General features: G+C 36.7%; 1 protein-coding gene across 8 annotated transcripts in view; it reads right to left on the bottom strand.

The window, feature by feature from the left end:
* Positions 1-3,971: 3,971 nt before the first annotated feature.
* LOC131103574 (protein phosphatase 1 regulatory subunit 29) overlaps positions 3,972-17,321 on the bottom strand; it is an 80,735-nt gene continuing 67,385 nt past the window's right edge. For all 8 annotated transcript variants that reach the window (XM_058049948.1, XM_058049953.1, XM_058049954.1 and 5 more), the window contains 2 exons: positions 11,911-12,496; positions 3,972-10,447 (listed from right to left, as the gene is read on the bottom strand). In XM_058049948.1, coding sequence (XP_057905931.1) covers positions 7,958-10,447; positions 11,911-12,249 — 2,829 coding nt within the window. In that variant the 5' untranslated portion in view covers positions 12,250-12,496 and the 3' untranslated portion in view covers positions 3,972-7,957. The remainder of the gene's footprint in view (positions 10,448-11,910; positions 12,497-17,321) is intronic.

Here is a 17,321-nt window from a genome sequence, read left to right as displayed (position 1 = left end):
TCAGATGAAAATAAAATAAATGGACAATAAGAAGTACAAAAACACACAAACATATCAAGAGCTCAAGCCGAGTATAAAACATCCATTGAAGCTTTTTTTTTGTTTTACAAGTTTTTTTTCCTTGTGTACAAAAATTCACATATTTAACAGATTTATCAGTCTTTTGTCCTTCTTTGGAAACGGAATCAGAATCCACACATGGACCGTGGAAGTGGAAATATTTGAAAAAAATATTTGTGAAAAAAATCGTAATATCGGGCTAGCGTTGACCTTAAGTGCTCTTCTGCTCATTCGTTAGCCAATAGCAACACTTAGAAATATTCAATCCAAATTGAAATATAAATGTTTCAAATAATAATTCAAAATGTTGAATCTAAATATAAACATGAAATATAAATTTTAATCTAATTATAATTGTTAAATCTAAATGAAAAATCCAAATTTAAATCTAAATCTAAATGTTTAATTTAATAGTACTTGGTAAATGTCAATATTGAACTTAAATGTTAAATCTTATTTTAAACACAAATACAAATGTTAAATTTAAATATTACAAAATATTAAAAATAAAAATTCTAATAAAATATTAAATAAATTTTAAACAAATCAAATAAATGTTAAATCCAATTTTAAACACACACCCTCAATGTAAAATCCGGATCAAAATTTTACATTTAAAATTAAATGGTGAATATCAATATTAAATTGAAATATTAAACCCGAACATAAATATGCAAATATTTCTGTCAGGGCACACAGGCCCCGCCCACATCTCAGCCAGAATATTAAATAAAGAGATTTAACATGTTTATTCATCATTTAGAATTAGGATTTGACATTGAACTTTGACCTCAAAAGTGAAAAAATAAATATAATAAAATAAAAATAAATAAATAAAAATAAATTTTGCAAATATATCTGCAATTCTTAGCGTGAAGTCGCTCCTTAAAAGTCTATTTAGGAAGCTTTTTGAGAAATTTTAGCCGGGTAAATATAGCAGAAAATAACAATCTAGTTGCTTTGGAATATTTCTTTACCAAAAATATACCAAAATAATCTTCTGGATTGGAGTGTGTGAAGTCTGACAATGACATGAATAATAATAATAATAATAACCGAGCATTTCTTGTTTTTTTTTGCCACTTGGCAGATTGGGAGGACGCGTGGGAAGTGTTTTCATTGTCGAGTGTGAAGACTGACCAAGAAATCAGGGAAGCCATTTTTCTGGACGGAGATTTGAAATGAGAGCAAAGTCAAAGACAGATGACTGAAACGCGTTCACACTTCATAGACTCATGAATAAAAGGGACGCCCGTCACTTTAAAATGCCTTGACGGAAAAGAAAACACATTTTTGGTGGCTTTGAACGGGACCAAGAGATACTTTCTGTTTGGCGCGGACTCGAGTGTGAACCTTAAAGTCCCAGTAACCCCGCCCAAACGTCCTTAGAACCCTAAACATGGCATTTAATTTTATTACGCACTCCTGTGCCTTCGTTCTACGTCTTCTTATTACTCATCTCTTTCTGGTGAAGACCTTGCCCCTTTTACCTGCCTTACAGGGAAGGGTGCGGACTAGAGTGTGAACCTTAAAGTCCCAGTAACCCTGCCCAAACGCCTTTAAAACCCTGAACATGGCATTTAATTGATTATGCACTACTGTGCCTTCGTTCCACCTCTTCTTATTACTCATCTCTTTCTGGTGAAGATCATGCTTGTTTTACCTGCCTTACAGAGAAGGGTGTGGACTAGAGTGTGAACCTTAAAGTCCCGGTAACCCCGCCCAAACGTCTTTAGAACCCTGAACAGGGCATTTAATTGATTATGCACTCCTGTGCCTTCGTTCTACCTCTTCTTATTACTCATCTTTTTCTGGTGAAGACCATGCCCGTTTTACCTGCCTTACAGGGAATTGTGCGGACTAAAATGTGAACCTTTAAGTCATAGTAACCCCACCCAAACGTTCTTGGAACCCTGAACATGGCATTTAGTTTGAGTATGCACTCCTGTGCCTTCGTTCCACCTCTTCTTATTACTCATCTCTTTCTGGTGAAGATCTTGCCCGTTTTACCTGCCTTACAGGGAATTGTGCGGACTAGAGTGTGAACCTTAAAGTCCCAGTAATTCCGCCCAAACGTTCTTATAACCCTGAACATGGCATTTCATTTGATTACACACTCCTGTGCCTTCGTTCCACCTCTTCTTATTACTCATTTCTTTCTGGTGAAGACCTTGCCAGTTTTACCTGCCTTACAGGGAAGGGTGCGGACTAGAGTGTGAACCTTAAAGTCATAGTAACCCCGCCCAAACGTCCTTAGAACCTTAAACATGGCATTTAATTTGATTACGCACTCCTGTGCCTTCGTTCCACCTCTTCTTATTACTCATCTCTTTCTGGTGAAGATCTTGCCCGTTTTACCTGCCTCACAGGGAAGTACTCGTGTTGGTTCGTCATCATGTGACTCATTCTGACTCACTCGCCTGCGTCTGCGTTCCACAAGGGGAGATGGGGAAAAAAAAATAAGCAAAAATTGCAACAATCAGCTCCTGGTCATACAAATGAGATCTGCAGCAGGCCTGAATGGGTCGGCTTAGGCTTTTCGATTATAGCACCGCAGTGGAATGACGCAACGTAATTCAATTCTTTATAAATGGGTTGGCGTACTTAGTCCATCCAGTATTACAGTAACACGCATCAATTACAATAGAGAAACTCCTAAAAACATGCTAAACTGAAATATTAACCAGCTGTTTTCATTTATGTTGTTAGTGCATATTTTAATTATTTTTAATTGTGTTTTATATGAAAGAAGCAATCAAATATTAATTATTGTAATTTTTTAGTGGTTGTGGTTGTGCTCCTATTCACGCTTTTAATGTGACGAGGGGAGTCCAATCATTCTAAATATATCATTTTTTAAAAATAGAATAAATATAACAATAGAAAATATTAAAAAAAAAACAAAAATAAAAAATAAAACCAGCAGAAAATGTACATGAATAAGTAAAAATGTATTTTAAAATGTATTTTTCGGAGAAGAAAAGTAACGTCATTTTTGGAGCATAAAGCTGAAATATTAATAAAGGAAAAAAAATATTTTTGGGGAAAGTTGTAATATATTGTCAGAACCAAAACAAAAAATAAAATTGTAATTTTTTTAAAATTAGGTTGTGGAAAAAGTTTGAATATTAGAAAAACAAAGTAAAAATATTTTGGAAATAAAGTCAAAATAGATTGAAATTTATTTTAATTCAAAATAATATAAATAAATTGCAAAAATTGTTGTAATTTGAATAGAATAGGGTCAAAATATTAAGAGAGAAAAAATGCAATTTTACAAAAATAATCTTGTAATATTAAGCAAAAAAATATTGTCATTTTAGTAGCAAAATATTAAAGAAAAAAGGTGCACTTTTTAAATTGTAAAATAATGACAAATAAACAAACTAATTTTGGAGAAAAAGGTTGGAGAAAAAGTCAAAATATGATGGGATTAAAATCATAATATAACATAATATCAGAAATACTTTGAAATATTGGAGAAAAAAGGCAAAAAAATTTGAAAGACTAAATTTGGTTTGGCAAAAAGTTATGATATTATGAGAATAAAAACATTTATGAAGATTATTTAAGAAGAAAGCTGACATATTTGGAAAATGAAATACAAAAATGACAGCAAATATGTGAAAAGTTCATAATAATATTACACTTGAATATGAAATACTGTATATACAGTATATAATCTCTTAGCAAAGAGAATTCAGCTTCCATTAGGTTTGGCCCTTTAAAATGCTGACTGTATCACAAAATTAAATGTATGATTATTATTATTATTAAGGTGAATTTCAAATTTATCCTCTCAATCAGCAAAGTAATCACCAACACTATTTACTGGTGCCATAGAATTCCATTTGTATTCCCACTAAGTCCGTGTCAGCCACATGCCTCATTTGAATAAAAAAAAACAACAAAAAAAAGCGCTTTTAATGCTAGAATTCCAAATAAAAAAGGTCGCTCGGCTTCGAACTGAGCAGGAGAGCACTTTTTGTTTACTTTCACCGATTCCATCAATACAAATAATTCCCTTTGAGATTGAAACATGAAATGAATTTTACATTATGTCATGACATTTTTTTTCGACTGGCAGCCCAAATAAAGCCCCCCCCCCCCTCCGGAAATACACATCTAATTCCGACCTCCACACTTGGATAAACTTGCTTTGGCAGCCCAACACACCAAATAAGGAAATCCTGACCTATAAAAATGTTAAAAATTGGCTTTAATCACAGTAAATTGGCAACCTTTGATGATCCCAGATAGATGAACGGGTATCGAACCTTCTGTGTGAGATATTTAACCCCAAATGAGATTAAAAGTCTTTAACGAACCATCACATGCAAAACCAAGAAAAAGCAACGTGTGTTTTCTAAAGAATTTAAAAATCGTAGGAAATGGTAGGCAAAAAAAAAAGTACGACATAAACAAAAAAAATCCGACTTATATTTGCCGCCGCCATCAACATCATTATGATATGTGGCGGGAACGCTTCTCATGACAGGACGCATTAAAAAGTCGACCAAAAAAATTGGGGCTAGGTCACAACTAGACATACACGACCTTTACGAACTTGCGATTTTTGCCGTTCCTCGTTTTTTGGAAAGTTTGAATATTACAAAAACAAAGTAAAAATATTTTGGAAATAAAGTCAAAATACTTAATTTAAATGATTTTTTAAAATAAAATAAATTGCAAAAATAGTTGTAATTTGAATAGAATAGGGTAAAAAAAATTCTGAGAAATTAAGAGAAAAAGAAAAATTAAGAGAAAAAACTTGAATTTCCCATTTTTTGGTGACCAGAAGAGATGTAATACGGAGATGCAATATCCAATATTACAGTACCACGCATCAATAACAATATAGAAACTCCTAAAAACATGCTAAACTGCAATATTAGTTACAGCTATTCTTCATTTATGTTATTGGGAAAATTTTAATATTATCAGAAACAAAATAACAAATAAAATTGTAATTTTTGGAAAATTAGGTGGTGGAAAAAGTTTGAATATTACAAAAACAAAGTAAAAATATTTTGGAAATAAAGTCAAAATAGATGAATAGATTTTTTAAAATAAAATAAATTGCAAAAATAGTTGTTATTTGAATATAATAGGGTCAAAAAATTCAGAGAAATTAAGAGAAAAAGAAAAATTAAAAGAAAAAGAAAAGAGAAAAAACTTGTTATATATCAGAAAAACGTTGAAATATTGAAAAAAAAGACAAAAACAATTTTACAAAAATAAGCTTGTAATATTAAGCGGAAAAATAATGTCACTTTAGTAGCAAAATATTAAAGAAAAAATATACACTTTTTTTTTTTACTCGTAAAATTTGGGGGGAAATCAGGTTGCAATTTGAATATAATAGGGTAAAAAAATTAAGAGAAAAAAATAAAATTTTTGAATTCTACGTTTACGACCTTGCAATTTTTGCCGTTCCCTGTTTTTTGGTGACCGGAAGAGGAGATATACGACGGACATACGTCGGACGCACGGATTATGCAGGTATGATACACGGCACGACATTGTACCCAAATCTGACACCAGCAAAACGACACACATCGGTTGTACGGACAACGCACAAACACGTACAAAGTGTGTTTTTTCTTGCAACCTGAACCCAAAACAAAAACTCCCGTAGAATTTGACCTGAGAAAGAACCTCAAAAATCAAAACATCATACAGTTTTTATCCCGTATGACCAGTTGTGACCTATGCTTTTATGTCGTAGCTGTACTTCTTCGCCGTCCACTTCCTAGGAACGTACAATCAACCTGTTAAAGTGGCTCAAAAGTAAGATAAGAAACAAACAAACAAAAAAAACAACCTCGAACGTCTCAGTAATTAATTTTCTATGGAGTTTTAGCCCTAAATAGAAATCCGAGACAAGGATCACTTGAGTTTTTCACATTTTACGGTAGCCAAAAAAATGATTTCACAGCAGTTTGGGCAGATTGTTGCAAAGGAAAACGGTTTAAAGTTTAAAAGTAGCGACAAGAGGCGCTGTGCTACTTTCGAATAATATGTCTGGAAAATAACGGTTGTTGTTTGTGCGTTCATCCATGTGTTTAGTCATGTGACGTAGCTTACTATATGAATCCGGACGGCTATTAGATATTCACAAGTATTCATTATAATCAGTTTGGGGCGTAGACGATGTAATCTGACAAGGCATGCCAACACCCACTTACACTGACCACTGAACACACACACACACACACACACACACACACCAAAGGTACACGCCCGTTTTAAGATGGATAACCGAAGTTAGACGTAAATGAAAAGTGTTGGCAGTCATTTTTTTCCTATTTAAAGAAAAAATTTGGAATGTACTCTTCCCTTGAACGCATCACGCACTGACACGTAAAACGACATTAATTCGTCGTAGTGTCACAAGATCTCACAAGATTGAAATCATAAAAATGTATTATATTTGATATGAATTGCACCCATTGGTCATTCACTCCACAGTCATACACTAGTGGTGGTAGGCTACATCTGTAGCCACAGCCGAATGGGTAGTCGGATAGAAACGTGGCTTCCAAGGTGAAGTGCCTTGCCCAAGGGACACGACAACAGTGACTGAATGGAAGGTGAGAGAATTGAACCGTGAACCTTCCGGTTTTTGGATGATCTGCTCTGCCGCCCAATGTGACAAAATTTCGCATTTGTGGGTACAAAGCTTGTAGGTAACAGGAAGAGGGTTCACTCCACGCCCATTTGTTGTGTAGAACAATGGCATGAACGGAGTGAGCCCACTTCTCAGTCATACAGTGGGTGGAGGCGGGGCTGCTAGCATACACACACAGTGCAGAAGAGCGTAGCCTCGTGAGGAGCTACTGAGTCTCTTGTGAGAACCCCATTAATTCCCGTAAAAAAACGGAAATGGGGGGGGGGGGGGGTGGCATTTCATACGGGGGGGGGCATCCACCCCATTTCATGGGGGTACCCACTCCATTTCTGACAATGATTTGTAATGTTATGCGTCACGTTTCATTCATTAAATCATTCATTTTCTACCATGGATCCTCACGAGGGTCGTGGGGGGTGCTGGAGCCTATTCCAGCTGTGTTTGGGGCGAGAGGCGGGGTACACCCTGGACTGGTGGCCAGCCAATCACAGGGCACATATAGACAAACAACCATTCACACTCACATTCATACCTATGGACAATTTGGAGTCGCTAATTAACCTAGCATGTTTTTGGAATGTGGGAGGAAATCGGAGTACCCGGAGAAAACCCACGCATGCACGGGGAGAACATGCGAGAGATGCCCGAGGATGGAATCGAACTCGGGGTCTCCAAGCTGTGTGGCCAATGCATGTAACCATGTCAGTTTTCCTTATAACATATATTTTTTTTCTCTACTTCCTGTGTGACAGTTGCTGTTGAAATGCAAAATACCCCCCCCCAATTCCGGTACACGGAGCCTACATTTTGACAACTCTTCACTTCCACGCCGGTCTAAATATAACCACGTGCTGCATCATGTCACCCTCTCGGCTGAAGCCATGAGTTTTCCCACTGAATTCCCAATGAGCCCACACTCACGCACGGCACGGCACTGAGTAAGCACGGTCTAAAAAATATTATTCAAATTGCACAGTTAGCGTCCTGTTTGCTTCCTGTGAGATCAAGAAATGCTGCAAATGTTAAAGAATTCCAGAAGCGCTGCTACAATGAATTGTAAAATGTAAAAAAAAAAAAAAATTCCCAGGTATCCCAGGCACGGTTTCACAGTCAATATGCTATACACACAAGCATGCCGAAAAAAAAAAAAAAGGCAAAACGTGTCCGACATTTATCTTCCCTTTACCTTTTAAGAAGGTTCTCCGTCCCAGAAAGGGCAAAGTAGAACCAGAAGTAAACAAAGAATACTTAATACCGGTCCCCGAGTCAAAGCTTCTGCTGTGCCGATACTCCCTTCCAGTAATCCAGGATGTCGTGCAGGTCCTCGCCTTTAGCGAACTGCACCTTCTTCCGAAGGGCATTCCCGGCCGTTACGTAACACGCCTCGTCACGTTGGCCTTTACGGTAAGGACGGAAACGCTCCCAGATCCTCAGCGTGCTCTCTGAGGAGTACTCAGGACTGGAGGAGTAGCCGGAGTAGCTGGAATGGTGGCGAGCCGGAGAAAGCTGGGAGTAAGACGCAGCATCCCGACGGGAACGGGACAGCGGTTTTAGGAAGGACACCCTCTGAGCCGGGGAGCCCTGGTGGGAGCCGTCGTAGTAGAGCGCCGGGACGGAATGGCGGTGCTCTGAGCAGTGGTAGTCCTGCTGCACATCCAGTTGTTGTTGCGGTTGTTGTTGATGGTAATGGTGCGGGATTTGGTTTTCCGGATGTTGGGCACCAACGCCACCACTGTCGCAACCACCGCCACCCCCCGCTGCGGTGCAGCTCATACTTCCGACTAACGGGAGTCTTTCCAGGGGCTCCCCGCAACCCACAGGACTGGCACGGTCGGAGTACTGAGTACTGCCATCCGGGCTCCTCGGTTCCGGAACATCCAGACTATAAACACGAGCTCCGCCGCGATCCCGATCCCGTTCCCGCTCCCGGTCCCGACCAACGGAACCACAAGACGTAGTACTGCTTTGTTTCTTCACGGCGTTTACAATCACGACAGCCGCATCCGCGCTCATTTGGCGTTGAATCGGGCGTACGGCGTTAGCCGGTGGCGGCGGTCTATACGGAGGCGTAACGACGAATCCGCCGCCGCTGATCCCCGGCCGCTCGGAAAGCGGCGTATTCAAAGCAGGGAGCGGCGGCGGAGGTGGAATTTTGTTAACCGGACAAGATTCCGTCATGCCTTGAGGAAGTGTTATTAATCCCCGCGTCAGAGCGGATGTGCTACTCGGCGGCGGCGACGTCGGGTTGGAGGAAGTAGCCGGATTTGGCGAGGACCCCGAAGCGGCGACAGCCGCCGCGTCCAGTTTCAACGCATCGATACAGTTGTTAATAATCTGGTTGACTTTATCCACCTCCATAGCGATGGTCGAGATCTCGGATGCGGATCCGTGTCCGTCGTCTTCCGAATCCTCTCCGACATCGCTTCCGTCATCGTCCCTTAAATCGTCCCCTCTTATGACTCCGTGTCCGCCGTCTCCTCCGAGTCTCTCCATTCCCGCCGCTCCACTTCGGATATCCATATAATTCCCTTTACTGGTCATAGCCTCGGAGAAAGCGGTCGCCATCTTTTCCACCTGAGGGATCGACGACAATCGTGAGGAGCTAGTGTTAGCCGAGTGTAGCATTCCGGAACTGGACGACGCCGACATCGGAAGCTTCCCCCCGTGGTGATGGTGATACTGATGGTGGTCTCTGGAATGTTCTTGCAACTTATGGACCGCCGTTGGATCATTCGCGACCGCCGCCGCTACTTCCGGTCCGTAGCGCATTTCCAGTATAGTTTTCTTAACGCAGATTGACTTCTTCTTCTCGTCATGCATCCGTTTTTTCCGTAAACAGTAGTAAACGAAGCCTAAGACGATGAGCATTCCGAAGAGGCAACCCACGATGGTCATGATGTAGTGAGTCGTGGTAGACGGCGTTGGGAGGATGTTTTGGGAACGAGTGGAAAAGGTGAGACAGGTGTGGTTGTAGCGTTGGGAATTACGGATGGACGCCACGCAGAAGGTGTAATTAGTGTGAGGTTTGAGCTTGCTGAGCGTGATCTTCTCCTTGTTGTTCTTCAGCGTCATAACATCCGATACGTACGTTTGGTTGTATTGCGTCAGAATGTACATTTTACTGAACGGTTTCGGAATCTGGACCAGGAGCGATGCCGACGACAAAGACACCTGATGGAGTTTGATGCTGGGAATGAAGCCGTTTTCCATCCCTGTGGACGAGTTGGGTTGGTGGTAAGGTCCCACGCCGCCGTACATCTCCGGACCCATTCCGGATGAACCATCCAGGTCCGGCGGAAGTGACGTCATTCCGGGAATCATTACACCATCTCGGCAATGGGAGTTTAAAATGTTTTTGGCATTTCGACCGGCGTGACCGGCGGCGATGGGGCTCAGCAGCGGGAAACCAAACATCTCGCGAGGTGTCTCGCACTGCAGACGGTCGTAAGTGTGCGTGACGTTGTTGAAGGATTCTAACCAAATCAGGAAGCTGTACAGATCGCATCCGCAGTGGAAGGGATTGGCTGCCAGTTCACAAACCATTAGGTGATTGAGAACGGTGAACGTCGATGGATCGATGCGGGCCAGTTTGTTGGATGACAGATCGATGCTGCTAAGGCTGGGGCACTCCCAGAATGCATTGCTGGCAATAACCTCGATGAGATTATGCTGGAGGAATAGACATTGCATGCGGCTGAGTCCTCTCATCATGCCCTCGGTCAGGTTGTTCAGTTTGTTGTAGCCCAGCTGAAGGACCTGAGGAAGCAGGAACAGGAAGTTAGCGCCCAAATATACCCTAAAATACTGCGACTTTGTGGCAGGGGTGTCCAAACTTTTTCTCGCGAGGGCTCAACTTATATTTTGGAAAAGAACACATATAGATATGCTAGGAATATATATTTTGTTGCCGTTTTTTTAATGAATATTTTCACTTTCTGCATGCTTTGCAAAGGCAAAAACTAATATAACTAATAACTAAAATCCTATAAAATTTTTATTTTATTCACATAATTTAGTCAAGCAAATTTTCATATTATTAAAAAAAATTAATTTAAAATTATTTATATTTTTATTTATTTATATATATATATATATATATATATATATATATATATAATAGAATAATATATAATATAATATTATATATTATATAATATAATATTATTATATATTATTTATAAAAAATATAAAAAACATTTTTTTTATATTTCAACCGTGCTACTACGCTAATATGACATTATTGTTATTGTTCCTGTCAAATTATTTATTTTGTCTGTTACTATTTTTACATAATTTGTGTAAAATTACAGTTTTTTTCAACTTCTTGTAATTTTCTTTTCTCATATTTCTCTATATTTTCTCATATCCCATATTTTAACAATTTTCAATTTTTTTAATTTTATTTGTTGTTTTAATATTTTTTTAAATAGTATTTCAGCAGTTATTTTTTTCTAATATTATGATGTTCGCATAAAATTACAACTTGTAAAAAGAACACATGTAGATATGCTAGGAATATCTATGCTAGGAATGTATATTTCGCTGCTGTTTTTTAAAATTAATATTTTCACTTTCTGCATGCTTTGCAGAGGCAAAAACTAATATGACTTTAATCCTATAAAATATTTACTTTATTCACATAATTTAGTCAAGCAAATTTTCATATTATTAAAAAAAATAATTTAAAATTTATAAAAAATATAACAAACATTTTTTTTATATTTCAACCGTGCTACAGCACAATTTTAAATTTTTTTTATTTTATTTGTTGTTTTCATATTTTTTAAATTAGTATTTCAGCAGTTATTTTTTCTAATATTATGGTGATAAAATTACGACATTTTCCTCATTTTTCATGTTTTATTGTTGTAGATTACTGCATAATTTTTCCATTTTAGCTGTTGTATTTTTATGTTCTTGTTAAATTATATTTACTTACATTTTTCTCATAATGCCTTAAAAAATAACCTGTAATATTTACATTTTAGGCTCCTAAAATTATGTTATTTTTACTCATAATAATACAATGTTATTTTCGTAAAATTCAGACTTTTGTTTGTCAGATTACAACTTGTTTTTTCTTTTTTGTTAATATTTGGACTTAATTTTTGTGCAGTTTTCTTGTTAAATTATATTTTTAGAATGTGCTGTGGGCCAATTAAAAAAAACAGCCCAAAATGGCGCACTTTGGACACCCCCCGCTTCAGGGTTTGCGTCACCTGTAGGTTAGCTTGTCCCGAAAAGGCCCCGTCTTCAATGTAGCTGATTTCGTTCTTGGTCAGGTTGAGATCTGTGAGGTTGGTGAAGCGGTACATGGAACTTAGCGACACGGCTTTCAGTTTGTTCTCGTTGAGCCTCAGGTCATGGACGGTGTTGTTGATGTGTTGCGGGATGGTCTCGTACGGCGGCTGGTTCTGGCTGCAGATGGCCAGCCACACGTAACCTTTGTCCCCCTCGATGAGCCAGCAGTCCCCATTGACAACGGCGGGGAAGCGGGTGGCAATTAAGAGGGAGGAAACGACAACAATGAAACCTGATGCGGTGGACGGACTCTGCATGATGGAGATGTTTTTTCGAATCCTGAAGAGAAACACGAGGACAGGCACCAAGGAGGTTGTGTTCGTCGGAGAAAAAAAATGCAGCAAGAAGGTCCGGAGAAGAAGAGGCGTCGGCTCTTGGATGCCAGTCACAGCTCTACGGCTATCATGGCTGATTAGCAGGTGGCCCGTGTTATGTCATGTCTTGTCGGGATTCGGGGAGGGGTGACACGGCTTGTTTTCATGCTCTCACAGGACCTCGAGCTCTCTGTTGGGAAAAGGCAACAAAAGACACACGAGTTACATCGGCGGGGTTATGCATATTTCATGCCTTCATTTTGAAAGGATTTTCACATAAAGTTGCATTAAATCCCCGAAGGAGGTTCCGGTTTAGTCGCTGCTGGTTTGTTTCATCCATCTTTTTTTTTGCAGTCAGTCGCCTTCCATGAGGCATAAGATTCTATTTGGAATGTTAAACATACAGAAAGAACCATCTGAAGTCTAAAGATTCTGCTTTATCATTTTCATAAATCAATAATAATAATAATTCAAACCACGATACTTCCTTGTTTATCGCCTTGAATCGGAAAGTGAACTTTCCCGAAGTGGGATTCCTTATTAAGAAGTGGGACATTTTTGTAGAGCATAGAAAAACATGTTTTAACATTATTAGAGCACTCTAGACATAAAATAGCACCCCTATACTCACATTTACAGTCCTATTACACAATATAAGAGACATAAATAAGATTTGTGCTCATTTGTGTTGTTGTAAAAGTGAACTTTCCCGAAGTGGGATTCCTTATTTATAAATGGGACATTTTTATAGAGCATAAAAAATTATGTTTTAACATTATTAGTGCACTGTAGACATAAAATAGCACCCCTATAGTCACATTTACAGTCCTATTACACAATGTAGACAACGTAAAAGCATAGAAAAATATGTTTTAACATTATTAGAGCACTGTAGACATAAAATAGCACCCCTATAGTCACATTTACAGACCTATTACACAATATAAAAGACATAAATAAGACTTGTGCTCATTTGTGTTGCTGTAAATGTGTTCTGGTGCTAGGCGAGAAGAGGGGCAAAGAGGGGGGGGCAAACAGGAAATGATGCAACATCAGCCTGTGTTAGGTATTACTGTGTCGGTTGTGAAATCATTCATACCTGCATTTTGTTAAAATAAAAAATTTGAAAAAAAATTATTTTAAACTTTAAAATAATTAAAAATAATTTAATAATATAATAATTTAAAATATTTTTTAGAAATTTATTTTTTAATGTAATTTAAAAAATGTAGTAAAAAATAAAAAAAATACAAATTAAAATATTTAATAAAAAATAAAATAAGCTGTCTGCTGTTGTGTTTCTCATGAACATAACAGTAACATTAATGACACCTAGTGACCATTGTGGAGTACTACATTGCATCGCTCCTTTGAATGCATCTTCTGAAAGCCTAAATTTTCATTTTACTTATAGTATATGTTTATGCTTGAAAATGCTTCATTTAGGCACAAAATATGCAAATTGTGGTTAAATATGTATATTTTTTCACTAATAACCAGCTGTATTCGAACACAGAACAGATTTCTTTTGGAAAAACCATAATCGAGTAGTCAAAAATTAGTAAAAAATTGGTAAAGGATGACTGTATTGCAATTTCACTGAGAACTAAAAAAAATAAATAAATTCAAATTGTCATTTAGTCAATCTTAAAAATGTTTTATATGAATATTTTCTTGAAAAAAAAAGGTTCATCTTGTATTCAAAGTCACAGTAGAGCCATTCCGATCTAATTATATTACATTATATTATAGTATACAGTATATTTTTATGATGTTGATTCTTTCTATGCCAACCATCCATCTATCTATCTATCTCCCTGCCAACAACGATGATGTCATCAAGCTCCGTCTGCTACCTGCAGCACACGTTCTTCTGCTTGATGAGCCCCCACCCCCCCCAGGGCCAGGGAGCAAAAGGATTCGCAGTCATTCCAAAAGTGAGATCACACCGTCTCAACCTCAAGACATCCCTTGCCGCGACGCTCCGGTGGCTTAAAGACAACGTCTGTATTCCCTCCACATGGCATTTGAACAGCAGTCAAGTGTTTACATAAGGGGAGGATTAGCTGCCTGTTGCATCATGACACAATTTGTCCACTTGCCTCTACAGCGGCTTGGAAAAACATAGTGCATGCGACACATACATTATTCAGTAATCCCCCGGATCCTCTCCTATGGATGTGTAGTCCCGATCTAGCTACAAGTACAATGCTTTATAATATTCCCATGTTTCCGGAAATCCCTTCTTTTTTATTTATATTATCTTTCACTCTGCTGAACTTTTTACGTCCTTTGTGCTCCGAATTCAGACGCTTTTTTAACGTGCAATGGGGAATTGGACTCCTTTGCTGTCTATTCCGGTCCAAATTCCCAGGAGGAGCCAATGCTCCTTTGGAAGCCTCCAACTAACCTGGAATGAAAACACGACATAGGAAACGTCCATGATTGGGATTAATGGTTTGTTCTGTGCTATTTTTTTTTTTTTTGCTTGTTTCAGCTTGCAACTAATTATTTTCTCAGTCGATTAATCTAAAGCATGTTGTTTCGATTAATCAAGTTATGGATTAGTTCAGGAGTATCCTAACTTTTGCTACAGAGGACCACTTAATGAAAAATGAAAGGATGCAATTATATATTGATATTTTGTCAATATATAATTACTATAAATAATTAATATATAATTTTGTCAATATATATACACTAAGTAGTTGATATATAGTTTAATAAAAAACTACATATTAGCTTTGTTTATATACAGTAGGTGAAAAAGCAGATCATTAGTATCAACTTTACGCTTTTCCCCCCATGTTTCTCATAATACTACAACATTTTCTTTAATATTTCAATTTCATGTTATTATATTATTATAAATGACATTTCCCTGAATAGAAATTTAGACATTTTTCCGGTTAGAATACATCTCTTAATATTTTGACTTTATTCTTATAACATGAATGAATGTTTTCTATTCAACTTTTGTCTTTTCAGAATTATGACTATATTCCCTAATTTATATTATATAATATTATCTTTATATATGACAAATTTATATTTCTTATATTTATATTATCTTTATATTATATTTATATGACAAATTTATATTATATTTATATGACAAATTTATATTATATTTATATTTATTCTATTTTATATTTATAATTTCATATTTATTTATATTTATTTTATTTATTCTTATATTTTCCACAGCATAATTTTCCATAAATGACAACTTGATTTGTTTTATTGGTTTTTCATAATATTACAACTTCTTCAGAAATGTTTTTCCTCATGACAAATATTTTCCACTTTATTCCCATAATATTTTATATTTAATATAACTCCAATAATATTTACTTTCACAATCACTCCCATAATATTTTTCCCCCAACTTAATTCTCCAAAAATGACAACTTTATTTTATTTTGTTTTGTTTTTCTTTAAAATTTGAATATTCATAACAACACTACTTTCGTAAAATCTTGTCTTTTTCTATAAAAAAAACAATCAAGCTGTCGATTAATTGGCTCATCAATTAATCATCGATTAACCTAGTTCCAGCACCACCGTGCTCCATACACACGGCCTCCCATTTTAACAGTGTGAGGTTTATTTGCGGCGTGATCTAATTTGCTGCCCCACATAAACCCAGTAGGTTCACATTGGGGAGGCAGGGAGGAACCCCATGTGGGCTCCGCTTGGTTTGGGGACATGATTACATCATTAGGAATATAGGGCATTGGTACCTGGGAGATCATTGATCCCATTTCTAAGTATCTAAATACAGGGAATTAAATCAACATTTCCCTACACAGCTATAAAAAAAGATGATGATGTGCGTGGTTTGTGTTTTTTTTTTACTGAGTGGGCTACAATCATTTCATGGAAGTAGATATGAAGGATGAGGTGAGCAGATTTTTCAGAAGAGTAGTATTATATAGTAGTAGAGTAGTATTATACATATATATATATATATATATATATGACAATCGTCAGTGGTTACTGTTTAAGTAACAAGCACACTTGCACGTCCAGCTGTCACACCGTCGTTGGCTTGGCTAATTTGCAGCCATCACTCATCAATCACAAATCGCTTCCGCCGCTTTCTATTTTTATGCCTCCATCATGGAAACAGCCATAACCAAAAGAGCCTGGCGTTGGTTTCAGTCCCTCCCGTTCTTGTAAAATGCGTATCAGCAACGCCTCGAGAGAGATTTTCTTATAAAAGCGGAAACACCAAAGCCTGTTTATGGTCAATGCCACCTCAACAGTTATTCCGTTTTACTCAAATAGACGCTGGGGGGAGTATTTCATGATTGGATAGTGACTAGAATAGCACTATGTGACCACAATACATTATGCTATGGCACATATAAAAGCAAAAAGACTTAAAATATGCCATTAAAATACAATACAAGAAGTCAATGATGAGACAATAGCCACTGCAGGAAGTTCTCTTCAGAACAGGAAGTAAAAATGAAAGAAAAAAACAAGACTTTGACTCATAAAGTCTGTGGTCTTAAGGCTGAACACGTTGCTTGGCAGAACAGCTTAATAATAATAATAATAATAATAAACAATAATAATTATTAATATTATTAAATATAGATCAATTTACTGCTTTTATTGCTACACAATCAAACAAATATATAAAAATATATAATAATAACAATTCTTCTTCTTCTTCTTCTTCTTCTTCTTCTTATTATTATTATTATATATAATATAAAATATGATGGGAATAAAGTGGAAAATATTAGTCATGAGGAGAACATTTCTGAAGAAATTGTAATATGAAAAACCAATAAATAATAATAATAATCATCATCATATTACAAATAATAATAATAATATGATGATGATTATTATTATTGTTATATATATGACAACTTCAGCCAGGATAGATGAATGTACTGCTTTTATTGTTACACAATAAAAAAATATAAAAATATATAACAATAATAAAAACTATTATATATATATATATATATATATATATATATAATATAAAATATTCT

This window comes from Doryrhamphus excisus, chromosome 15 (assembly GCF_030265055.1).
Source record: "Doryrhamphus excisus isolate RoL2022-K1 chromosome 15, RoL_Dexc_1.0, whole genome shotgun sequence".
NCBI classification, from domain to species: Eukaryota; Metazoa; Chordata; class Actinopteri; order Syngnathiformes; family Syngnathidae; genus Doryrhamphus; species Doryrhamphus excisus.
This window is presented reverse-complemented; position numbering and strand designations above follow the sequence as displayed.